At 36.6% G+C, this 26,735-nt stretch overlaps 2 protein-coding genes across 3 annotated transcripts; one reads left to right on the top strand and one right to left on the bottom strand.

Moving 5' to 3' along the window:
* Positions 1-1,740: 1,740 nt before the first annotated feature.
* On the top strand, positions 1,741-26,623 carry Syn2 (Syntrophin-like 2). Of its 2 annotated transcripts, XM_068770660.1 has the most exons (13): positions 1,741-1,838; positions 5,555-5,698; positions 6,158-6,317; positions 9,154-9,279; positions 9,676-9,794; positions 10,467-10,569; positions 11,201-11,275; positions 11,867-11,976; positions 12,684-12,842; positions 13,152-13,397; positions 22,893-23,008; positions 25,071-25,161; positions 26,465-26,623. In XM_068770660.1, the coding sequence occupies exons 1-13, from the start codon at positions 1,803-1,805 to the stop codon at positions 26,576-26,578; spliced, it is 1,599 nt and encodes a 532-aa protein (XP_068626761.1). In that variant the 5' UTR covers positions 1,741-1,802; the 3' UTR covers positions 26,579-26,623. The 2 variants fall into 2 exon arrangements, with proteins under 2 accessions (XP_068626761.1, XP_068626762.1); XM_068770661.1 differs by lacking the exons at positions 9,676-9,794; positions 10,467-10,569.
* On the bottom strand, positions 14,228-21,045 carry LOC137926608 (potassium/sodium hyperpolarization-activated cyclic nucleotide-gated channel 1-like). Its single transcript, XM_068770274.1, has 6 exons — positions 20,727-21,045; positions 19,292-19,858; positions 17,893-18,281; positions 16,962-17,048; positions 15,881-15,987; positions 14,228-14,324 (listed from the first exon to the last, which is right to left on the bottom strand). Exons 1-6 carry the CDS (start codon positions 21,043-21,045, stop codon positions 14,228-14,230), a joined length of 1,566 nt encoding a protein of 521 aa, XP_068626375.1.
* Positions 26,624-26,735: the final 112 nt, after the last annotated feature.

Below are 26,735 nucleotides of genomic sequence, written 5' to 3'. Positions count from 1 at the left end.
GAAAGAATCTCACAACAACATAACAGGGAAACAGCGTTCGCTAACAAAAAGAAAATATTCAGTTCGTTATAATTAAAGCCGCTCGATTACTGCGATTTTATGTAGCATTGCTATCGTACGCTCGTATCGATACAGTGTGTCCTCGCTTATCTTCACCACAATTTTGTAAATGTTTTTTAAATGTTTTTTTTTTTTTAATATGGCAGCGGTGCAAATGTCAGAGTTACTACTTACTCCTGTGTTGGTGACATATGAATTTGGTTTTAGTTAATCTATGTATTTTATTAAATATGATAGCCAGTTAAAAGGAACCCAAACAAGTTCATAAATATCTTCCTGGCTCTAACGTCACATTAGCAGCAATACTGCATATTGAGAAATTAAAAAAAATCTATTACTCGCATTGTACATGACAGTTACGTTTCAAAAAGGTGCTATATCTCGATCAATAAAACCTTCACCGTAATTCTTTCAAAGAATAATGCCAAATATTTATCAACAATCATTTCAACAAGAAATATAATAACCGTATTGTGTTTCATTATATTCTTCAACGTTTAATAAACATTCGAAGTGATTCATAAACAATTTATTCTGAAAATAAAAAGTACATATTTTAAATGACATCGAAAGTCGCATCAGTAATAAATATATCTAAAATTTTTGCCCTGGCAAGCCTAAGTAAAAATATTCTCATTGCTAGGTAATATTTTCGCTTTTTTGTTCTTATATAACAACTGTCGCAAACCATAAACATTTATCTCTTGCCGAATGACAATATAACTGCGGGATAAAAACGTCAACCTGGTTGTAAAATATCTATACTGTGTTTTCATCCCGAGAGTTTTAAACGAATATCATAATTTTTATTTATTGAATTCATTTAATACTTAAAAAAGTAAAGTAAAACAAATATACTACAAAATATATTCATAGAATCTTCATTTATATATTATTTACAGCATGATTATATAAAGATATTTTTGAAGGAAAAAAATTAATGGCTATCGTTACAAAAGTGACATACGAAAGTATAATAACTAAATTATAAAAATATTATATCGATTATGACATATTTCTCTGTTGTAAAAAAATTGACTCTCATTTTGTATTTAACTACGTTTACATTATATTTTATTAAATAGGTGGGGCAGATTTTCTTTATTACTTAAAAATGTTAAGAAATTATGCAAAATAGAAGATAAATTGCCATTGATGTGTTATGTCAAAGCCATAGTTAGATATATGCAATGAACTCATTTGACAGACGGGAATCGATTAAAAGTAAAAATAACTCATCGATTTATTTTATTTGTTACAGTGCTGCTCTTCTTGACTGAATGGCATACGTAGAGCATCGATAGGCGACATCACTAGTAGCTACTTTGCACGCATAATTGGTGGACGTTTGTCCAATTTTTCGCTATCAAAGTAAATAATTATGCATTTTGAAACGCTAATAAATTAATTTTGAACTAATTTATGATCGTAATAAATCATATATAATTAATGATACTATCTATTACTCAGCGAACGAATAAAGTCGTTGATACGTGAATTGTTTTGGTTGTATTCTCGTATATTGATTTACTGTAACTGGTGACCTGTTTTTCCTATTTGTTATGTGTATTTCGTAAATAATTAATGGTATCCCATTTAAAGGGCTCATGTAATTACTGGAGATGTTTGATTTAATTGTATAGCTCGTTATAACATCGATATGTGGAATATAAAGTGATTTTGACTGCTGTGTTGGATAGAGACGAAAATTAGTTATTTCGTTATGGTGTGCAATCTTCACAATGATGACGCCTATTGAGGAGAAAAAAGATGAGAAGGTTAGTGATTTATTGCTTCATAATTTAAGCATAATTAGGTAGCTGTGTTTATTTCTTATACGGATTTTACGCTGTCATTAATTATGCAACTGATTATTTTTTAATGATAAATTAGTACAAAAAAGTACCTATAAAACAAAGTCTATACCTGAAAAAATATCTACATCGTACCAACATCACACGCATCTGTCATTAGCTTGGTGCATTAGTGATTTTTGTTTTTATGTTGAACTTTTGAACCTCTGATCGAAACAGTAACATTATTGCGATGTAACTAATCTAGCTCCAAAAATAAAGCCTTGGATGGGACTAAAATATAAAGAAATCAGTTATTAATGTTATTAACATTCAAAATATAGGTTAAAATAATTAATATAAATTATAGGAAAAAAAATTATAGTTTTCCGTTTTTAAAAAATAGCAGTATGTAAATACATCTACTATCTTACTTAAAAATGTAGACTCTTTATCAACTTTGAAAAAAATATAGTAGAGTATAAATCATATTTATAATTATTATTATTTTATTTATTAATTAAATTTCTAATGTTAGATTTGTAAATTAATTAATAAATATTTGTTATACTGTAGACAAAAATCTGACATAAAAATGTAGGTTTTATATAATCTGTTTTAAAGACAATAAGAATATAATTATTATTTAAAATATTGTGTTAAAGTAAATAGATGTTATTTTGATTTTTCACTAATTGTTTTATTATAAATATATAAGAAATATATATAGAAAATACATGAGGCATTAAAACAGATATAAAACCTTTAACAGGGTGATTGTATAGACTGCCAACCTAATATACATCCTATACAAAAGTTTCTAATGATAATATAGTAAGAAAAAGTGTTTTCTTACTTCATATTAATATATATAATAATTAATTATTGTATACTATCTGTCCTTGCAGACTTTATACTTGCAGTTATTGGACTGATATTTTAATACACTTTCTGAGTGATAATCTCTGCATTGCATTGTATATAGATCCACCAGTGACAATGAAAAAATAATTTACTTGAGCATAAAATTGGCTAAAAACTAGTGATTATGGGTACCATTACTACATCTATTACAAATTTGTCATAAAAATAATAAAAATTTAAATTAAACTCTAAAATGCAAATGCAATTCATAATGATTACATTACATCTAAAACTAATATTAAAGATATATTAAACTAGATCTGCCCACAAATTAATTCATGTAGAATTTAACAGAAAAATTATCAATTTTATTTAGAATTTTATTTTAAAAGTTGCCTAAGTTAATCAGTATAAGTCAGTATAAGTCTTGTTAAAATTGGTCTGGCCATTTCAGAGATTAATCAGAACAAACACTGTCTATTTAATGGAAAAGAAATGGAAAAGGACCAATATTTAGCCACTTCCGCACATGCAGTGGTAGTTGTGCAACAAAGTGCACCACCCACCAGCCCGTTAATAAATGTGCATGCGGCAAACAATGTGAATCACACAACTGCCACTGTTAAATCACTCAACACGTGTTTCACCCCTCCACGGGGCATCTTCAGGAGTTATGTTACACAGATTAGTGCCAAACACAGTCTCTGTGTCTCTGTGAAACACTGTCTAACACGAAAATAAACAAAAAGTGTGATTTTGACATATGTACTGTAAAGAGTACATATGCATGTAGTAAAACATGGTTATTTTAATATTACAAACAGACACACCAATTTTATTTATATGTATAGATTACTGTTGCACTGTTGTCTCTCATACTTTTTGCCTAAGGCATTTTTATTTTTCTTTTCTATAGCATTGAGTAGTTGCTATTGATTTTAATTCAATTTCATATTAGCTTCAATCATTTAGCATTCTTAATTGTTCTTTAATTTCTGAAATTTGTGTCCATCTTGAAATACCGTGACAGAATTGTTGACAAGCTCTTTCCAGACCCTCCTATCCTATTACTTCCTCGGAGTAGTAAAAATGGAGAGTGGGTAAATGGAGGGTTTATTGATTTGATCATTCATGTGGTTTCACACTATAATTTCTCTACAAGCAGTAGTTTGTCATGGTTATTTGATTGTCTGAGTGTGATGTGGCTAAAATATCTCTGTTTTTAGGGCATCTACACCCTATCATGTTGAAGACAGGGACATTTTTATCATAAATAAATTTTTTAGCTTTTGTCTTTACATTACTCTTACTATAACCATTTTTTACATTTTCTTTCATTCTCTTACCATCTATTTACACTCTATTCACACATCGCCTCTCTTCCTTTGCACACACACTTTTTTAATATATCATAGTACTGTTTAAATTTTGATTTTTATTTATTTCGTTTATTAAGACATTTTACTACATTTTGAGTTTTTATATTGACCAAAATAACTTTTTAATAGCAACGCTTTTAGGGCTTCTACCCCCTGTCATATTAATTATAAGGACTTATTTTAAAGTTCAGTTTGCAGTTTCTTATCTCTCTTCTCTTTCATTCTTTGATATTTCATATTTTGTTTCACTCTATTTCCATTTATTTACATTCAATTCACATCTCGCATCTCTTCCTATGATACACCCTTTTGAAATATAACAGTACAGTTAAAATTTTGATTTCTATTTATTTATTTTATATCACTTTTTGGTATATTTTGACTTTTTATGATGGCCAAAATACCTTTTTTATGGCCCTGTTTTTAGGACTGAATATTGAAGATGTGGACTTTATTAGTTTATATGAATTTTTCAGTTTGTTTTTTCTTATCTCTCTGTTTATTTACATTCCATTCTCACCTCACATCTTTCTTCACCACACCTTTCTGATATATCACAGTACAGTTGCAATTTTGGTTTTCTTTTTTTTTATTATTATATTTTGGTTACATTTTACAATTGTCAAAATAACTAAGGACTCATTGATAGCATATCTTGAAGATCCTGGTTTTAATCTTGTGCTGGTTAATCTTTCACCTTTTCTTCTCAGGGATGACTTGACTTCAATGAGAGATGCAATCTATACATTTTTGAATAATGCTCAGTGAACTTATGAATAGATGATGGTTCATATAATTTTCCACATAGAAGAAAATTTATCTGTGGCATTAAATACACGCCAACTTTTGTAAATTCTCCATGGATAGAGGGTCATAGGTTAAGACGCCATGATCATTCTAGCTATAAGTCGACCATTACTCGCACATTGACATAGACCACCTCCTTGAGGCATAGCTTCCTTCCGGACTGTGTCTTGGTACAGTACTGTAAGGCAGCTGCGAATTCTATAGGAGATCCCATGGTCCCTTCTAAGGACATAACCATGTCCTTCCATCACAATATCTTGTGTTCATACTGAAGAATGCATCTCAAAACCAAAAACTGGCATACCCCATAGATAACTAATGTATACAGTGTTCTGATTATAAGAAGGTCATCGATCTTACTTGCAGGACATATGCTACACTTGCAGCGATAATTCTGCAGGCTATGTAGAGTTGTTATATATGTATGTTACTAATAATAACATAGTGTATAGACACGTGTTCCCTCTGGTCCTCATTGGTAAGATCTACCTCGCAAAAAAATTATGTAAAAATTATAATGTAAATAATGACATTGTTTAAATTTTTTTTTAAAAATTAGTCTTTCAAAGAACCATGGAGATGGCTATGTCAAAGAACAGAGTTGAGAATAGAGTCGTCATTCGTGCAATTAAATAATAAATACATTTTCAGATCCGAATGGGCATGGTGCAAGTGTCGGACGGGAAGTCGCGGCCCCGGCTGGCGCGGCTTGTGGTCACCATGGACGCGGTGACGGTGCAGCGCGAGGCTCCCGCCCCGCAGCCGCAGCCCGACCGCAGCGTGCCGCATGCCCGGGTATTCCCCTCCATCTCCACTTAGAACGAAACTACACGATCAAGTCCTCTTCAATTTATTTTAAATATACACACTAATAAACTCTATTTAGTTTAGTGTCGCCAAATGTCTTTAGAGTTCTGCAAAAAGGTTATAGGGAAAATAATAAAAAGCTGCAAATAAATAAAAAAAGTATAAGAATAGCTGATAATGGAAATGTAAATTATGTGCGATATAGATATGGCGTCTTTCGAGTAAAAAGATTGCGGAAATATCCGATGTGCTTTCAGAGATAGAAATAAAACAAACACTTCGTAAATCATTTACTTCTAACTTTGCCTATATCACTATACATGTAAATATACACACATACACACACAAATATATAAATATACACACACACACACACACATATATATATATATGTATGTCTCATAAAGTTATGTTATATGGCATATAAATTCTTTTGCATACGAACAGGAGAGGATGGTGCAGATAACTCGACAGAAAGTAGGCGGTTTGGGACTCAGTATCAAAGGCGGCGCGGAACACAAGCTGCCGATCCTGATATCCAAGATATACAAGGACCAGGCTGCAGACCAGACCGGACAGCTGTTTGTTGGTGATGCCGTCATCAAAGGTATACATTTAAACTACTCTCACATATTGTATTTTAAAATATAGACCTTTAATATGTATATGTAGGAGATAGGTCGTTGATAGTTTGTGGAACGTATAAGAAACACTGTATTCAATATTGCTAGTCGATTTGGTTCTTGATTCTCTTCTGGCTTGTTTCTACGCTTCTTTGTTCTTTGCTTCTCTTGTTTCATACGGCTTATTTTGCCGCTATATCTATGCATTTTGCGTAGTACAACTCGTGGGTGAGTGAACGCGCATAGGTCTGTGTGAAGGTACTGTGCGAGCGAGATTGCACTAGGGATTAATGTTTGACGTACTATTGGTTTTTTTATTTTTTTTCATGCTCCACATTTTCTATTGTTCGTTATCTTACTTCCTTCATTTCATCCTGTATCCCTCTCCCACTCCTGAATTACCACAAGTTTTGGTTTATGGCCTATGTGTAATACCATATTTTCCTTTAAAAACACCAACCCTATTTCTTTACAAGCTTAAGTTATATATCAGAAAAAAAAGAAAGTGGAGTCTTAGAGTCGGAACCCTGCCTTATTGTAACCAAGTCTTGTTACTATTTATTGCATTTTGTATTATTGATCTGCAGAATCTTAGGAATATGGGGTGATGTTGATTGTCGTACACCAGAGTGCGATGTTTCTATATAGGCTGATTAGGTATAAAAGGTTTAAAGGTATGAATATATGGGGCAGGTTGGCGTACATAACAGATATCCGCTGGAGCCTTAAGGCTAATAAGTCATCAACTTACCAGGTAAACAGATGACATTGTCAAGATACTCAGAAGACGTTGCAGGCAGTCCGCTTTCAACCCGTCCTATTTCAAATTTGTGGAGGAGGCCTTTCTTTGGTATCTAGGAGGAAATCTTCTAGATGGATCCAAGATAGGCCTTCTTGGGGAAGGTTAGGGTTATGTGGGATTCATACCCCCTGAAACCCTATCTGTGATCGTCTTCAGGGATCTTGGGGCCACCGGAACTACGGAACTCGCAGGTGCCTCGTACTTTGCCAAGACTTCCCGTGAGGTTGCTGTGGTGAGCAACAAGAGGTCTCACTACGCGTGTGCCTCCTCGGGTTCGCATTGGGTGGAGGATGAAGGCTTCCATTCTCAACCCTCGCGAATACCATGCAGGGGGTATCTTAGCCCTATTCTTGTAAACCCGGTCTAAAGGGTAGATGAACTAGGCCTATATATTATTCCCTTTAATCAATGTTTCTTCTTTTTGCTGCTAGAAACATCTAGCAACGAATAACATCATTAACTGAACTGTAAAAAACATTAATTCGATCATAGTATTAATTGTATTAGTAAAATGGGTTTTGAAAACACGCACATATATCGAATGTACATTTTACCACTAATGGACTTAAAACAGCTCAGCTGGTAATACTGAATCGACCTCCTTATAGCGAAGTAAATTGTTTATACATATTTCGTGTAGATATAAAATGAACGTTTTGAATGGTATGTAAATACTAAAGAAAAGAATTGGGGCATGTTTTTTGGTATTGTATCGGTTTTTGTCTGAATTTATTTTGGTTTTAATATAAACATGTAAACCTTGTCATATTCTTTGTTCATCTATGTAGGCTTTCATTTATTTCGGATTATTTATGACAAGTTGTGTGCATTAAAAAAGAATGTCATACAATTTGTCTATCGGCTTTTTTATTTCCCGAAATTTATAACCCAGGTACTTTCAGGATCATCAATAGGTACCTATATCGATTACATCGCTTTCCAACAAGTGAATTTGTCGACAAGTAGAATCTGAAAATTAAAAACTCTTGGCACTAAAAGTGGAAAATTAAATTGAAATATCTAAACAGTAATACAGTACGTTTGTTTAAATTATTAGTTATATAAAAACAAACAAACCAAATTTGTCTAAAAATAACAAATGTTTAAGACAACCGTATATTTACTGCCATACACCACGCAAACGTTTCGAGCTAAAAATTGACTTTATAATTAGATAATATTTTCATGTCATTAACGGAAGATATACAGGATGATCAATTATAGCTGTAGCTTCAAAACTTTTGCATCTATATTAAATTATATTGTATAAAGCAGTGATTCCCAAAGTGGTCTATATCGACCCCTAGGGGTCTATGATAACCTACAAGGAGTCTACGTCAGCGAAAAAAAATTTGGGGTCCATGAAATGAAAATGGGGGTCCACGATGGTGGATCTCAACATATATACTGATAGTACCTATTTACTTACATCATACTAACTTATAATATCAAAACATTTACATTATTTATAGAAGTACCTATGAAGTAAAAAAAATATTATATATGACGTAGACCCCTTGCAGGTTGTCATAGACCCCTAGGGGTCGATATAGACCACTTTGGGAATCACTGGTCTAATATTAACGTGCAGTCGACGTAAGTCACCACTTGAATTAGAGCCTCCAGAATCTCTACCAAATTCGTCATATCATGGTTCCATTTTCAGCAAAAGGTTTGCTACCCCGCACTGCCTTCCATTATTCTTTAACGTCCTTTTTCTTAAGTTATGCGCGCGCGTTACAAAACTAGAAGCATTCGTATATATATCTTTCTCTGTTAAACACATCTGACACTCTCGCACAAACGACACGCGTGATTGGTTGTAAAGTAAGGATTGTGATTGGTTGTGTATATAAAGTTAATTTTAGGATTTAGTTAACGCAGTTTTAAAGTTTGTTATAAATATAGGGTTTCGGAAAATTTAATTCAGTCTGTTCTCTGGACTTGAATTTCTTTTGAATTTCAATTTTAGCTGTCTTATATTTGAATGTACGGAACACATTTTCATTTGTATTTAGTTAACGGAGAATATATCACGGCTTGTAACCACGATGACGCGGTGAACATACTCCGTAACGCCGGGGATATAGTGGTTCTTACCGTCAAACACTACCGTGCAGCGACCCCTTTCCTCCAGAAACAGGGTAAGAAAATCTAACAATATTTTTTGCTGCTTCCACAACCCCACACACTACTTAGTTTTAAGGGAAACATCATCTTCTCATTCGATGGACGACAACTGCGAGGCTTAGTGAACAGTGGTAGCCCAGCTGTGGAGGAATGGGATTTTTGATCGTAGATCGAGGGTTCGATTCCCAGGATATATATATAATTAACACTGCGCATGAATCAACTGGTCACAAACAAGTTTCGACAGAATATACAGCAGCGTCAAGCCTGCCAAGCGTGGTGATTATTGTATATCTTCCCATAGACTTCTTTATACGAGGCCTATGCCGTGCATGTACTTTACAATTGACGATTAAAAATTGAATAGAATTTAATAAAGTTGTAAGTACAAAGATGACCTTGACCTCCAGCTGACGCTGCATCAGACACTGATAGCAGCACTGGAGATGAACACCCATCGCTGCACAGCAAGACCCTGGACGACAACTGCAACTCCGAGCGGACCAACGACGCTGACGGTGGTTGGCAGGTCAGTTACCACAGGTTTTATCCAACTCTTGGAAACTCTTGTACTGATTACTTAGTTATTTTATATCTCACAGCAATGATATCCTATCGGTAAATTTTACGATTTATTCACCATCATGTCAGAGACACTCACTGTAAGGCATAAGCTTCTAAAGATAGCTGCGATGACCGGTCTGTTGCTGCAGCAACTTTTCGCAACTTGGACTATGTGAGGTCCATCTAGTACCCACACTTTGTCTACTTGGTTATGGTTGCCACTAGAGAACCTTTCAGCCCCGATGATCATCGGTTGCTTAAGCGATGTGCCCTATCCTCTGCTACTTTAAACGAGCAATTCTTCGAGCTACATCTTTTCCCCCACACCACGTCTATAGGCTCGTGGTCGGGTGAATGGTTATTTTGACATCGCCCGCCACAGTCCGCGCCCTGAACGCTGAAGGCGCTGGGAATGGGAACAACATTGTCTGTAGAGCGGCCCTGGTGTCGTCCCCAATCATGATCTCGATCGGCTGCATCTTGAATCATGACGGTCACTCAGAAACAGGCCTCGGTCTTCCACGACCATGACCCGCATCCGATCTCGTCCACCAGGATTCTCTCCGATTGCTACGCTGTTCAGTTTATATATATATCAACGTAAAACCAATAGTGAGTACCTTAGTGCATGTTGCAGAGTGCCTGGAGTGCGGAGGAGGGAAGCCGACCTGCCTCCCGTCCTCCTTCAGCCGCATCTGCGCATGGCCAAGACCAAACGCACTGGGTGGACGTCGTCTCAGGTCAGTCCAAACAATTTAACATAGCATTTTTAATACATGATTTATTTTATTTACTTAACGAAATTAACAAACACCACACACAAACCTGTTTTGATATGGTTTATGTTTGAACAATTTTCTTCCAAAAATGGTCAACGACTACCTGGTAATTGATAAAAGTCATCTCTTAAAAAGTTCAAGATAGTATCTTCAATTTACGAAAGCTACGAAAGCTTTGAACAAGTTTACAAAAAGTTCGCTCATCATCAGACTACAAAAGATGACGGTTGTTTTTATCAATTCCTAGTAATTTTAAAAAGGCTTTTAATCATTTTCTACGTGAGAATCTTTTATGCGGTTTCGGCCACCGCTAACCTTTGTTTAATTTTAATAATTAAAAAAAAATTAAATTTATGTATCTAGAATTCTTTCGTGTTAGGACTGCAGACAATAGTTATTGTCCGTCGACCAAGCCGCACTAAATTCAGTAACGACGTTAAGGGATACTATATTTACGAAAACAAAGGCTAAAGATTTATAACAGCGCAGCTAGGGCGGCGGACAATAAAGATTGTCTGCATTCTTAACGCAAAGGAACTTTAAGTTAATTAAATCAAATATACTGCTATGAATGAATATTTTTTCTTTTTAGTTCCATTAATGATGGCGTACGTTACAAGGTATGTCTTCGGAACCGACAAACTCAGGCCGGGAGCTTTTGAGGTGAGTTATGTAGATCTTTTTTGGTTTATATTCATCATCATTTCTGCTGTAGGATGATCACTGCTATGTATACATGGAAAAGAAATAGCCTGCGTCTAGCTTCTTCCAAATTGATCATTTCTGCATACGGTGGACTACAATGCGTTTGCCGATCTATGATATCCATTTCAGAACCTTAAGGCTTTAACGGTCTTCTGTTCTGCGTGCTATGTAACCTGTTCACAGCCCATTATAGAGTAAAATTTTCTTATTCCTTTACCTTTAACAATTAAATAAATTAAAATTCTTCAGCGACATTTTAGTATCTGTTTTGAACTTTTTTGATGTTGAGATTTGAATCTGGAACCTGCTATAAGAAACCCTAATTGATCAAATCGGAATTTTCATTAATTGCATAAATTACACAACAATCCCACATATAACATCGTACTTTTATAACGAGTTTTCATATCACGCCATGACTTATAACACGTGTTTCACCCCGTACAACGCGATTTCCCCCCGCTTTATTATATGAAATATAAATTTGGAGGTTATTTTCGAGTAAGTGTGAAGACTTAGCAAATGACTTTCACTTATTCTGATAAGGTGAGAGGAGCTCGTCCTCACATGACGACGGGTGTAATTCACGCAGAGGATCCGGCCGCCCTTTCGCAGTGGCTTAAAAGCATCTCGGATAACATTGTCGGCCTCACTAACTTACAGGTAAGTTCTAAAGAAATCAGTTTAGCCTTACATATAACCGCAGCCTTAAATGTTCCTTCTCCATCCCTCTTACTTTTGTCAAAAAAATATGAGGTCAATAGATGTGGTGATCAAGTTGTAAAAGCTTTGAAAAGGTGAATATATAGCTCACTTGCATTCAATGTTTGATATACCCTGTATGAAAAACAATGGTTTCAGAATTAATAACGTAATGACAAAATAGTAGTGTTTTTATAATTCCTATCACTATAAATTAAAATTTGTCTGTCAATTATTGGCCTGTCCATTCTTATAGTCTATGATTGATAACTTTATACAGGATGATGTGTAAAATCTTTAAAAATAAACAATACATTCACCTCTTTACAGCTTTTACAATGTAATAGCAATACATCGCCAGCGGCGCAGCGCTCGTTTTATGTATAGGTCGTGCGACAGAGACAGTGCTCTACAATATTTATTGCCTTGTTATTGACAGATAATTTTCTGTTATTTTATTGGCTAAATAAAGTTTTCATATTTTAAGGATTTATGTACATATAGGCTATATCTTTGGACTTCCTTTGGTCACTGTCTCCAAGACCAATCAGCGCTATAAAGAATCCTACAACACCCATAACCAACCTCCTTGTAGTATCTCCAGAACTCCAATCAAGGGTCCTTTCCACCTGTCAGGACTTTAAATAGAGTTTTGTCTAACTTCGTAGATGAAGTTGTTCAACCGTCATCTGAGCGGAGGAGAGCGGATCGAGTATATGGGCTGGGTGCACGAGGGTCTAGTCAGCGCAGCGCAGCCATGGCAGACCTATCGTCCCAAGTTCCTCGTCCTCAAGGGCACTGACGTCATGCTCTTTGACGTACCACCCGTAAGCATTAGCTTTCTACCTAACTAACTAGACATACTATGTAATGACAATACTACTACTAGAATTACTCGTCTGGGCGGGGTCGAGAGGTTCTTAAGTGGCAACTACCAGCCGGTAGACATAGCATGGTCGGCGCCTCACTAGTTGGACAGATGACATAGTCAAGGTTGCGGTAAGTCGTTGGAAGTAGGCAGTGTGGTGATCTTTGGGCGTCTTTTCGTCTGACATCTAGAATCTACTCCTTAACCATCTAAAATTAGTTTAAAATAACTAAAAGAAACCCAAAATAATCCAGTACATTTTCTGCAGATGAACATAGCGGAGCTGGCTAAGTGCCCGGAGACACTGAAGGTGTACCAGACCATGTTTCGCACGGTGAAGGAAAGCGAGACGGTCGACTGGCGGCAGCACTGTTTCCTGGTACAGGCGAGTGGCGCAGGCCCAGGGGCTTCGCCTGCAGGTCCCCGGTACTTCAGCGCGGACACACGTCGAGACCTCCTGCGCGTGGAGGCGGCCTGGACCCACAATATCGTCAACTCCGTCGTGCGTCTTGGAGTAAGTAAAACAAATTCATCTAGTTTTCATTCTAGGTTCTTCCATAATACCTGTATCGATACTATAACGTGTACCAACGGACCAACAGACAATTGTCCGTTGGCCAAAACAAAGACATACTATTAATAGATGGCGCCTGTAGATTAACAGTAGGCATTGGTGTCGTCAAGATACTAATGCTGTTTGTAATGTAACTAATTTAATATTTGAAACATGACGATAGGCATTTGGCCGGCGGTCTTTAGGCTAACAAACAAGACCGCATCTAGATTTGCGGACAAGAAACATTCGGCCGACGAACAAAAAATTAGTGTCATTTTATGAGTAGTAATTATTTTTAATATTATTATGATTAAATGAAAAAGAAGTAAATAAGCACAAGGTAGAATTACTTTTATGTATTATAGTTATATATTTAATGTGACACTACCGTGCGTATTAAACACCGCACAAATATACAAAACAACATATACACATATACACGTATACCATTCCGTTCTGAACAAGAAATATGTTAATATGTGTGTGTGCTTTCTGTGTTTGTATGCAATAAACATATATTATTAATAATACATTAAAATAAGATTAGGTCAAGGGTCAATTATCATACAAACTTTGCCCCACTTATACAGGTGATTTAAAATATGTATTAAAATCTTTTTAGTGGTGCATGTATAGTTATCAATAAGAATCGCCAAGTGACTTGTGAGTACAAATTTAATATTTATTCTTACTGAACCACTCTTGTAACATACACCATAGATTCGAATTTTAAAATATATCCTTATAGAGTAAATATCGTGGGTAGTTCATCTTTTTACTCTGCGATGTTACTCGATGGTGTGACGGCGCGGCAGCAAGGCAGCCAAGCGTCTTCTTAGATGAGGGTATGGCATCAAACATGCCTGGAACTGTCCGCTGGTCAGCCTGTAGATCGAATATTCAAATGTATACAGGATGTTACATTTTTTTTATGGCCCCCGCTATTGGGGGCCTCTCGTACCCCTATCTATGGTGGGACAGGGACTTTATTGGCAATTTAATTTTTTCACATAATTTTTTATTTTCTCTCTCTTCTTTCATACTTTACTTTTTCTTTCGGTCTATTATCTATCGTTCATGCTACATTTCTGCTTTCTTTCCCTTTTGCTCTGTTCATCTGTCATTCTTTCCCTTTTTCTTTTTACATTTTCAATTTACATTTTTATTTTACATTTTTATTACTTATATCCTATAATTATTTTCTATCACAATTTTATGTATCATTTTAGTTTTATTTTGTCTTTTTTTATCTATTTATTTACTGTGTTTGCTTTTTGTTTATTTCTATCGCACTTTTTGCGACATTGTTACATTATACGCAAAAATTTTAAAGATGTGAATGTATATCACATTTACAGTCAATCAGCGTATTGCTCATCCTGAGCGCTAGCGATCGTAGGTCGCTTGTTCGATTCCTGGGATAAATTCTTATAAAATTCACACTTTTGTACATTAATGATATAAGATTGTCTCTGCTCAGAAATAAGTTTCCAGAGGATTGGGAAGTGCTCCTAATATAAGTTATCATTTACTATTTGTCTCTGGAATAAAATATATATAGCTCAAAATATAGCTCATACATACTGTAACGTTGCATGTTAGCGTTCCATACATCTTTATTAAAATTTTAACCAAATAAAATATATATAATAAATATATATATATATATATATACATATATATATATATATATATATATATATATATATATATATATATATGTATATATATAAATAGAGGTACACCAGCATTACACAAGTTCTAAATACATTAAAAGTTACCGTATGAATAATGGTTCCGTAATGTGTTCTTATATAGGTGACACGACATTAAAAATTTACTACATACAGTGCAAAGGCAGAGACTAAGAAATGTTTTGATTTGAAAATGTTTCCTCTGGCATGCAACCTTCTTCAACGCTGTTTGCTTAAAAATATTTCATTGATACAGTGAAATATTAAAATGGTGTATAAAGACTATACAAGAGTCGCGAAAGATATCGATGGCATTTCATTGTTAAAATATTTCGTTACAAGAGTTACACATTCGTGAGATAGTGTTACCCAATGTTTGTCCAATTATGGGTCCACGCAGGATGGCTTTCGTGGGGCTTCTAGGCATATGGCACCGAACCTTCTGTCCAATAAACTCTTAAACGGTACCACTAGAGATTAAAAAATGGAATCTTCCTTAATATTTAATGGAAACAGGCGTTACCTTGCGGAAGTCCATCATAAGTAAGAAAAGGACCAACAAAGTGCACCGCCCGCCAGCCCGCTGATAAATGCCTATGCGGCAAACAATGCGAATCACACAACCGCCACCGTTATTTCACTCAACACATGTTTCACCCCTCCACGGGGCATCTTTAGGAGTTATGTTACACCGATTCGTGCCAAACATAGTCTTCAAACAAAACAGGAATCGTCTTTTATACTCACGTGTATATCTCTGTGATTTCCAAGGCTATGATAGTTGTTCCGTGCGATACTCCTGGCTCCAATAAAGTCAGCTCTCCATAGAAGGCACCGTCTCTCAAATGAGCTATCTACAAAAATAAGGCTCTTAATATACAGTACCCGGCGATGAATGTTGCACATCGACCTTTGGAAAGAGACAATCGGCTAATTTCGGCTTCGTAGAGCGTTATCTCTGTCGCACGAAATACAACGACTGACAAAACGCCACAAAGCTAGTGTGAGCATAATTAATTTTGCTTAATGTTTTTTCTATCTTATCGGCTTAGATTAAAAAAAATTACTTAAAGGAATTCGTTATATATAAATATCGATATTTATCGTATGATATCGATTTTAACTCGTCTAACATTTTTTCTATACTGCCGTCATGCATTTATTTAATAATACTTTTTAATTGCTGCGTATCACATCAAAGGCATCATTCTATCTCCATATTTAGAATATATCATATATCCCGAATAGTATATCGCCATCTATCTCTGTGATAGTGCTCTACGAGGCCGAAATTAGCCGATTGTCTCTTTCCTAAATTCGATGTGCAATATTAATCGCCGCGTACTGTACCCTTCATTTATTAAAATTATCTTCCACTAGATAAGAATGATGTAACTTCATACATTCAAAAAATTTTAATAATATAAAATTGATTTGTTTAATATTGAAACTTTAAACAGAACTCTTATAGATCATCAACTTATTTTTAATTTTATACTCTACTCTTTGCAAGGTGTTATGGTTGTGTAGAATCGGGAAGAAACTCCACTACAACACATCTTTTAATAAAGTTTAACAATACAGATTTATACATATACACTTTATCAGATATAGCCTAAATGATTCGTATCATATACATATTTATTAATAGAATAATATACCTTTCCTTCAATTTACTATTTATATGCATTTTGAAATTTGTAAATTGTAACAAAAATGTTATGAGGAATTCTATTACAACTTTTTGCAGTCGAAAGTGTGCTAGTCATTTTTGCACGGTGCTTTGCAAGTACACGATAGTTGTTTTATATTATGTTTGTCAACTAACCTCCTTTCCAGTTCGATTCATGACGGCCACAGTGCCGGAACAAATCAGGTACATACAAGAAAGCGGTTCCTCTCCTTTTACTACTGTCTGAAAATATGCATATAGATGGAAATGATAACCAGATATATATATATATATATATATATATATATATATATATATATATATATATATATATATATATATATAATTAGTTTCGTTGCGAGATCTAATCAGAAATGATATCTGCAGAAGAACTAAGGTCAAACATGCTCGAAGAATTGCTAGTCTGACGTGCCAATGAGCAATGAGCATATCATTCCTGCAGCCGAAGGCCCTTGAAAATGGTTTTAAAGTAGGAACTACGAGATGGTATTGGGTAGACAGACGGCATAGTTAAGATCAGGTCATCGTGGCGATCTTTAGGATAGGCCGAACAAAACTCTTGTTAATCATCAACTTATTGTTAATTTACTTGGAGAAGAAGCAGGAAGAAACTCCACTAAGAAGCTCCTAGAAGGAGAAGAATGCGTGTGGTGGGGTGAAACACGTGTTGAGTGATTTGACGGTGGCGGTTGTGTAATTCGCATTGTTTGCCGCATACGCATTTATCGGCGGGCTGGCGGGCGGTGCACTTTATTGCACGACTACCACTGCATGTGCGGAAGTGGTGAAATATTGGTCCTTTCCTTACTTTGGATGGACTTCCGCAAGGTAACACGTGATTCCATTAAATATTAATTGTTTGACGAATTTAGATCGATATTTTTAGGTAGGTTTTCCTACCAAAGCCATGGTCACTTAATTTTCATGTTTCTTCGTTCTTACCTGTTTTAGGTGTGATAGGAAGTGTTAGGTGCAGGCGTTGATAAACTTTCAGTTTTTATAAAATGACGAATGTCTGAGATACACGTGCTCTTATACTGTAATAAATTTATAAAAAATTACCTACCTCACCAGGCATGTATAGAACACGGGTCAGACTAAATATAACTGTATTCATTAATGCTATTGGCATGTCATTGAATATGGGCACATTGTCCAAAAGCTTCTTACAACAGTGCATATTTATATCCTGTTTTATTTGTTCATTTATCGTCTTCAATATAAGCTCCTCGTTGTAGTATCCTCCGTTGAATTGGTAGTTTAGGAAGAGAACTATCTTCTTCCGCAGCAACTTGGGAAGCCTCTTCAACGACATGTACTCTTCAAGCTCTCTCAGTTTGCCGTAGAATAGAAATGATTCGTGTTGCTTGTACATGACCAGTCTCAGTACTGTTGTGAAGCAATATATAAAAAATACCAATCCCATTATGCCCATGAACGATGTGAGTAATAGTTCTGAAATAGAAACATGGTGTGTTCGTAAATAAAATCAATTTTAAATCATTTATTGTCACTTATCACCATTTTTGGATTCCAAGTTGTTTTAAACTAGAATCGAATTGTCATTATCATCATCAAAACCTTTTCTAAAGATCAACACAATCGTCAGTCTTGTATTTAACGCGACCTTGGCTGTATCGCAGGTCTACCTTTGCAGACACGTACTGCATAAGCCTTTTCCAAAGAAGCGCTGCCCATATTCAGCGACTTCCCGCCCTAACTACGTCGTCAGATAATCTAGCGAGGGTCTACCTTCTCCGCATTATCCTGCTCGTGATCCTCCGCCCAATGCTATTTAAGACCAGCAATTCTTCAAACTACATCTACAACCTGGATTCTTTCGCGGGTTTCCTCATTTGATTCAACCACGCAGCCAAAATTGCTCTTTGGGTGGACTTTAAGGCTCAAGAAGGAGGCTGTTATGATCCCTATCTTTATACTGCACTATAGCAACACACTTTGGCCAAAGAGCTTCATCTTCAAACATTGTGGTACTTTGGACGAGATGTTTCGGAGCTTTCAGATCTCGTCCTCTAAGCTGGATGCTTTGTCCTAGGTATTTTTAATCATCTACAACTTCGAACGTATCACCTCCGACTATTACTTGAAGCATGACATGGACATAAGACATCAATTCTATCTTGTTCACCTTTAGGAATCAAAGTGTGCTCCCTTATAAATCTAAAAACATATCTTTCAACTTAACCATCTCAACAAGGGTCGATTAGTCAGTCGCTTCTAATTTTTGTTCATCTTCTACAAATATTTTTGGTTCATTTTAAGATTTTTTACCATTCATAAAGTATTTTTCACCTTCATACATAAATAATTCTAGATGCTTCTACGCAATTAATTCAGTGTGAATACCAACAGGACCAGACAGGTTTTTATCCTGATTATCTATGATTTCTAAAACGGGAGAGTTAGATTTGTTGAAATTTCGACAAGACTTCTGTCTTTCTTACCTGGAATGACATATACTCCTATAGGCGTATAGTATCCGGCACCAATACAGAGACCACAAGCCAAATACAAATTGGCTGTGTATTTCTTGAAAACAGTATTGTATGGCATTCGCACTCCTCTGAACCTCTTCACCCAGTTCCTATCCATGTCATAGAAATGCGAGCATATAGACGGAACTTGATAATGAAAATATGTCATCCAATGATAGAAGAGAACAGTTCTAAATAGAACAGATATCAACACTGTGGTCACGTAAGATAGTTCGAATTGCTTTTGTATGTTCAACCATTTTCGCTCCATGGACTTCAAACGTGGCAATTTGAAGATGAACATCGCGGTATTGGTGGGATATTTACAGTTGTCAAAGATCTGGTATAGTTGAAGAGGTAAGGCTGCGATGAGATCGATAAAAAAAGTTCCTTTAAGATAATTTCTTGCAATCATTCCTGGTCGGAGGACTACACGTTTATGATCTTCTTCCGTGTATCCGGTTATGAAGTTGGATCCAATGTCGATGAAGGCTATTGCATCACATAATAATATGAAGGGATCGCTTGGGTTTGGACCTGGAAGTGTATGATTTTTGAACATCGTGACAGGAACCGGTAGACGCGGCGTAGGAAGGTCCCCCACTTGGTGGACCGAGGCATAGTAAAGGTCGCGGAAGTCACTGGATGGGTGCAGCGCAAGACTGGTCATCGTGGCGATCTTCGGGAGAAGCTCATGCCTTGCAGCGGGCGTCTATCAGATAAAAAGAAGTGGTACTAGCGACTTACAGCGTTGATATTTGATCTCTAACTCTAGGCTTCACTTGCAACCTCACTGTCGTTGAACGCACATTAGCTTTGTTGTACAGGAGTGATAAATGGTCGTCATCATTACTACTATTGTCTCGGATGAAGTTTTATCTGTTAGCCCTGGAGGCTTTTACGGCATCCTCGAGTCGATTGCACGAAGGTGACAAGACACTTTTGGAGAGCAGAGAGGACTTCTCGGCAATCTAAGGCGAGGATAAAGAATAAAAAAAAGTAACCTAGCCACCTAAGAGTACAAAGATGATGGAAGGAAGGCGATGAAAGCTATAATGAATGAAATAACAAAATGAAAGATATTGTGAAGGAAAAAAGGTAAGAATAAAAGAAATTGAGAAGTATGAAAGTGAGTGGAGAATAAAGTTAAAAATTTGAAAAACTTATTTGTAAACAAAGACCCTGATCCCAACGAATTAGAGGGTACGAGAGGCCCCCAATAGCAGAGAATAAAAAAAAAACCTAAGACAGGGCCGGGCGGCCGCCCTCGTATATGCATCGTATTGTACGTAGTGTGTTGCTTGAATTCCTCTTTATCATCATGTCGCTACCCTGACTATATCATCGGTTTACCAAGAGGGGGCGTATCCATGCGATATATGAATTAACGAATTCAAATACTCACAATCGACGAACACTTGAAACGGCATATAAATAAATACAACAAACATGAGGGTTCCAACGATACAGTCCCAATAATACTTCATAGGACTGTACGGATGCCAGATCATCGAGAACCCTGATGAAAGCTGTTGTCTTCTTTCCAACAGCAGGTTCTTCCTGCTGCGGAGAAAGGCAGATGTCCCGTGATGCCACTCGCAAGGTAGCATCTGGTATCTCAGTTTACATAGAACACGTTGGAACACACTTGCTGTTGGTGGAAGGTCAAGGAATATCGGTGGTTTTGGTATAGTGCATATTCCATCGTGTTTAGAGTTCAGCATTATGCTCACGTACACTGGTAACAAAACGTGGTAAGCTTGAACTTGAACTTGACAGTGTAAGTCAAACGCTGTCATATATACAAGTTCGTAATGTTAAAATTGTGGCAGAAAAATGTAGATATTGAAAAAAGGTTTTATGGACACTTTATAGGTTATATATATATATATATAAAAGATTAAAGAGTGTAAATAATGTATGTTTGTGGACAGATAGTAAACATAAATTAACTTTAATATACGAGGGCCAAACTGAAAGTTTTTAGAACTGGCAACTTAAAAGCATTATATTAAAAAAATAAGTTTAAATTTTGAAAATAGAACTCTTTACCAATAATATTGAGTATACATTTCATTCATTAGTCATTTGTTTTACGATTTGGCGGCAAATTGAAAATTGTCTGTGCACGTCAGAATGAATTTAAGCCGAGAAAATTTTCGTGCAATGATTTTTTATGACTTTCGATGTCATATAAGTCAACAAGAAAGTTATGATAGACTTCGATTGGCTTTTCACGATGAAGCCCCATCTCGTCTCACAGTTTACAACTGGTTTAATGAATTCAAACGTGGTCGAACTAATCTCACCGATGATTTGCGTGAGGGACGGCCTTCTACAGCGACGACTGAAGACAATATCAGTGTTGTGCGGCGTATGATAGAGACTGACAAAAGAATGACCTATCAGCAGATTCGGACAAGTCTAGGCATAGGTATGAGTCAAGTGCACAAAATCCTCCATGAACATTTAGCGGTCAGGAAGCTTTGTGCCCGCTGGATACCGCATAATTTGACCGAGGCTCAAAAACTCCGCCGTGTTGATTGGTGCCGAGAAATGATCCAAAAATTTAACGGAGGTGACTCAAATGCTGTGTTCGACATACTAACGGGTGACGAAAGCTGGATTTACTGTTATGATCCGGAAACCAAAAGACAGTCTGCTCAGTGGGTGTTTCCTTCCGAAGAGTTGCCAACTAAAGTGAAGAGAGGTCGAAGTGTTGGAAAAAAGACGGTGGCCTTGTTCTTCGGAAAGACAGGTCATTACGCGACAGTTGTCTTAGAGGATCAGAAAACGGTTAATGCAGAGTGGTACACTAACAACTGTTTGCCACCTGTCTTGGAAAAAGTTCGAGAGAAACGACCTCGCAGCAGGATCCTCCTTCATCACGACAATGCCTCGTCGCACACCGCCAGGCAAACGATCGACTATTTGGCTACTACTACTACTGGGTCACCCGCCGTATAGCCCCGACCTCGCACCCTGCGATTTTTATTTATTCCCGAAAATAAAAGAAAAACTTCGAGGAAAACATTTTATGGACGCCGAAGAAGCAGTGGCTGCGTTTCAAAACGCCGTCGAAGAGACCCCTAAGGCCGAGTGGGCAAGGTGCTTTTCTCAATGGTTCCATCGAATGCAGCGATGTATTGATGTAAATGGACGCTATTTTGAAAAGTTATAATAAAACTAATAACTTGCTAGAATGCTTAGTTTTTGATTTTCTAAGAACTTTCAGTTTGACCCTTGTATAGGTGATTCGAATTTTAAAAACATTTTATACTATGTTATAATTACAATAAGGTGTACATTCACCCCTTAAAACTTTTATACATATAATCAATCTTTATTGATTCCGAATCTAATAAAATATTGTGACAGATGGCATTACTTTGACAGCTGTTATGTTTCGTCTATAAATTGATTCGTCTGTTGCAATAAAGCGAGCATGTAAGCTTCGGCATTTCCTTAAATATTTTGTTATTCTTGAACGATTTTAGTCGTATAATACGACAGAATTGTAAGGTATTTATTATATAAACATTGTATTATACGATTGATTTCATATTCGCAGAAGAAAACCTTCACGGTTGTACATATGGGTCGAGCGGCTGGTCTGACCCTGGATTGGGCGTCTGGTTTCTCCCTCAGCGAGGGCACTCCCGGAGCGCCACCAGTTTGGTCTTACAGGTATTGTGTAATATCTTATTTTCAGCGGATGGACGCCCACTGCAAGGCATATACCTCTCTAAAGATCGCAACGGTGACCGATCCTTCACTGCAAACATCTACCGACTTCCGGCGTCCTTAACTGTGTCGCCATTCCACCTAGTGAGGGTTCTACCTAGTGAGGGTTCTACCTAGTGAGGGGTCTACCTAGTGAGGGGTCTACCTAGTGAGGGGTCTGCCTAGTGAGGGGTCTACCTAGTGAGGGGTCTACCTAGTGCGGGGTCTGCCTAGTGAGGGGTCTGCCTAGTGAGGGTTCTACCTAGTGAGGGGTCTACCTAGTGAGGGGTCTGCCTAGTGAGGGGTCTACCTAGTGAGGGGTCTACCTAGTGGGGGGTCTACCTAGTGAGGGGTCTACCTAGTGAGGGGGTCTACCTAGGACGCGTCTACCTGCGCGTGGTCGCCACTCGAGAAACTTTCGGCCCCAATGGCAATCGGTTGCACGAACAATATGCCTTGCCCACTGCCACTTCGGATGGGCTTGCAGCGAAACTCTGAACACAGCCTTCTCCATTGCTCTCTAGGTTACCTTGACCCTTCTTATATGTTCCGTCGTATGTGACCACGTCTCGGATCCCCATGTCATCACCGGCAACGCACATTGGTCAAAGACCTTTGTCTAACATTTTCATTCAAAGTCATCACATGTGCAAGAGTTCATTTTGTAACAAATTAGTTAAAGTCAGGTGAAAACGTATGTAGCTCGAGATGAAGCTCTGGGAGCTTTCGAACTACGACAGCTTAAAGGAGATCTTAGACTAGACGCCCTTTGTTGTCACCTGGAACCTGCGGAGGCAGCAAATGTTTGGGCAGTAGTGAAAATCCGTACCACGTTAGCGAGTAGTTGCTACGAACTATGGAGAGAGCTTTGCTATGCAAGAATAGAGATATCTGTAATAATAAAAACATTATAAGTATTGTTTCATTACGAATTATCCTTAATGACATCGAACCAGAAATAATGAGAACTAATGATTCATATAGACCAGAGTTCCCTAAACCATGTTTTTCCGTGTTAACCCCTACTTACTTGATATTGATTTCCTGTAAATTTCTAACAGTGGAGAGGTTTAGTGTATGTTCAAAATGTATTGCGACCACAAAGCGAATACCAACATCCTACAACTTACACAATTTTATAAACATATATAATACATTTTTTACTTCATAGGTACTTTTATAAATAATGTAAATGTTTTGATATTTTAAGATAGTATGATGTAAGTAAATAGGTACTATCAGTGTATGTGTTGAGATCCACTATCGTGTATCCCAATTGTCATTTCATGGACCTCCAATTTTTTTTTCGCTGACGTAGACCCCTTGCAGGTTGTCATAGACCCTTAGGGGTCGATATAGACCACTTTGGGAATCATTGATATAGACGAACGAAAATGACCCAAATAGACTAGCGGATTGGCAAGATGAAGCTGCAATGGAAAGGCTATATATTGCGTAGAACATATAGCCTTTGGAGAAGATACTACGAACCGGAAAAGCAGCGTAGAACCTTATCGAAGTCGTTGGAAGATGCTGGAAGCAAACCGCTATCTACCAGTACTTTTGGTAATCTGAACAGGAGGCATATGTTCAGATATGGATGTCCTATGGCTTAAATGGTGATGAAAAAATATAGTTTACATTTTTGTAGATATTAACCCTTTCGTTACCAGCGCCGGAGTTAGACGGCATCCACCTTGTAATGTGAGCTTATGTGTAGATCCGTGTTTTAAGATTTATTACAGCCAAATAAATTACTTATAATTATCCTAACTTCTATTTTTAATTAATATACCAGTAAAATCTTTAAATATGTAACACAAATGAGAAAATTCGAACATCAGCTTACCGCCATACATGTGCACACTTCGCGGCGCATGCCCGGTTCGGTAGCGTCAATTCGGCGGAACGGACTGCGGTAAGGAAAGGGTTAAATAAAATTCTCTTTCTACTTTACTAGTTTGAAAAAGTAGCTTCAGATTGATCCTTGAGCTGAGATATAAAATTAAAATTATTTCCCTAATAGGTTTTCACAGTTAAGAGGATCGAGCGACGACGGAAAATCTAAACTGAAGCTGCATTTCCAGGACACGGAGACGAAAGTCATCGAAACTAAGGTATTTTTTATTTATTTCAAAGTTTTTAGTAGATGATAAGTTTATATATGTGGTGATAAATCAAATAGTACAACTTACCTGCCTAGATAATGTGAGTAGATATGTCTAAATCTTTTGTGCGTGTGTGGGGTAGGTGGAAGGGGTGCTGTAGTAAGAAGGTACAACACTTAGGGTCCAACGGTATACTGGATACAGATTTGCTAACATATTTCAAAATACAGAATTCATGAATACGAAAGTCTTTAGCTAGTGTGTATTGTCGTATAGAGCTATGATTTGCTAACATCCTTTAAAATACAGAATGCATGAATACGAAAGTCTTTACCTAGTGTGTTTTGTCATATAGAGCTATGATCGGAATTTGTCTGAGATCGATGCAGAGTTGTGGAGACTCGCAGAAGAATTGAGAGCATCGATGTGGCTTAAAGGAATCGGTCGAAAGGTTGTTGAATTGGTTGGCCACGACAAGCCAGTGGACACGGCGTGGGTAAGCCCCCCATTAGGTTGATCGATGACAGGTAAGGTCATGGAAAGTAGCTAGATGCTGGCAACGCAGGAGCGGTGCAAATAAATAGATAATAAAGACAAAATAAAAGCAAAATAATATATAATACTGTGATATAAAATAACAATGTAATTTAAGAAAATGTAAAAAGAAATGGAATGAATGAAAGGTGATACAGAGCAAAAGGGAAAGACAGTAGAATTGTGGAATGTAATAATAGACCGAAAGACAATGTGAAGTATGAAAGAAGAGAGAAAATAATAAAAAATTCTGAAAATAAAAAAAAAATAAATTTGCCCAAAAAGTCCCTGTCCCACAAAAGATAGGGTCAAAGTGGCGAACTCCGAAGGAGACCTATGCCATACAGAGGACAGCAGAGCAGCTACTGGTTAGAAAAAAAAAAAGAAGAATACCCTCACTACTACACAGGTTGATTGATTATAACATTTTTATTTATTTATTTATTCATATTATTTTCTATTTCAAATCAATTATTGTGTTCACTGTACAATTTATACAGCGATTGGTGGTCCTATGCCTTCCAGTGGCAATCCATCACCTTTCATGATGAAAATGATATGTTTGTTAATAAGTGTAAATTCGTTAAAGATGTGAATGTCTAATTTCAAACACCTGTAGGAAAATCTTTGAAAAATGTTACATGAATTTATTATTTTCTATTGCATTGCAAACAAATTTATAACTTCTGGCAGTTTAAAGTGTATGTTTACCCTTTGGAACCTTTTACATCATTAATCAATCACTATAGGATCTAATAAACTTTAAATTTGTCCCCAGGAGTTGGAATGCCAGATCCTACAAAGCCTTCTGTTCTGCATGCACGCGTTCCTCACCGCCAAAGTGGCGTCAGTCGATCCAGCCTTCCTAGCTTCCATACAGCAATCGAATTAGAACCCTAACGCTATAGTAATAAGGCCAGTAATCTTTTCTTCAGCAAACTTCAGCGAAACGGAAAAATGAACTTTATTATAACCACTCAAAGTTGATATCCGAATGGAAGTTTATATTTAGGCTTAAATGCAATTTGCTCATATTGAAATTATGAAAC

Source organism: Battus philenor, unplaced genomic scaffold (genome assembly GCF_028537555.1).
Source record: "Battus philenor isolate CCGP_79_NKW_IND1 unplaced genomic scaffold, ilBatPhil1.0.hap1 SCAF_3, whole genome shotgun sequence".
Lineage (NCBI taxonomy): Eukaryota > Metazoa > Arthropoda > Insecta > Lepidoptera > Papilionidae > Battus > Battus philenor.
Note: the sequence above shows the minus strand (reverse complement) of the source record. Positions and strands in the feature narration are given on the sequence as shown.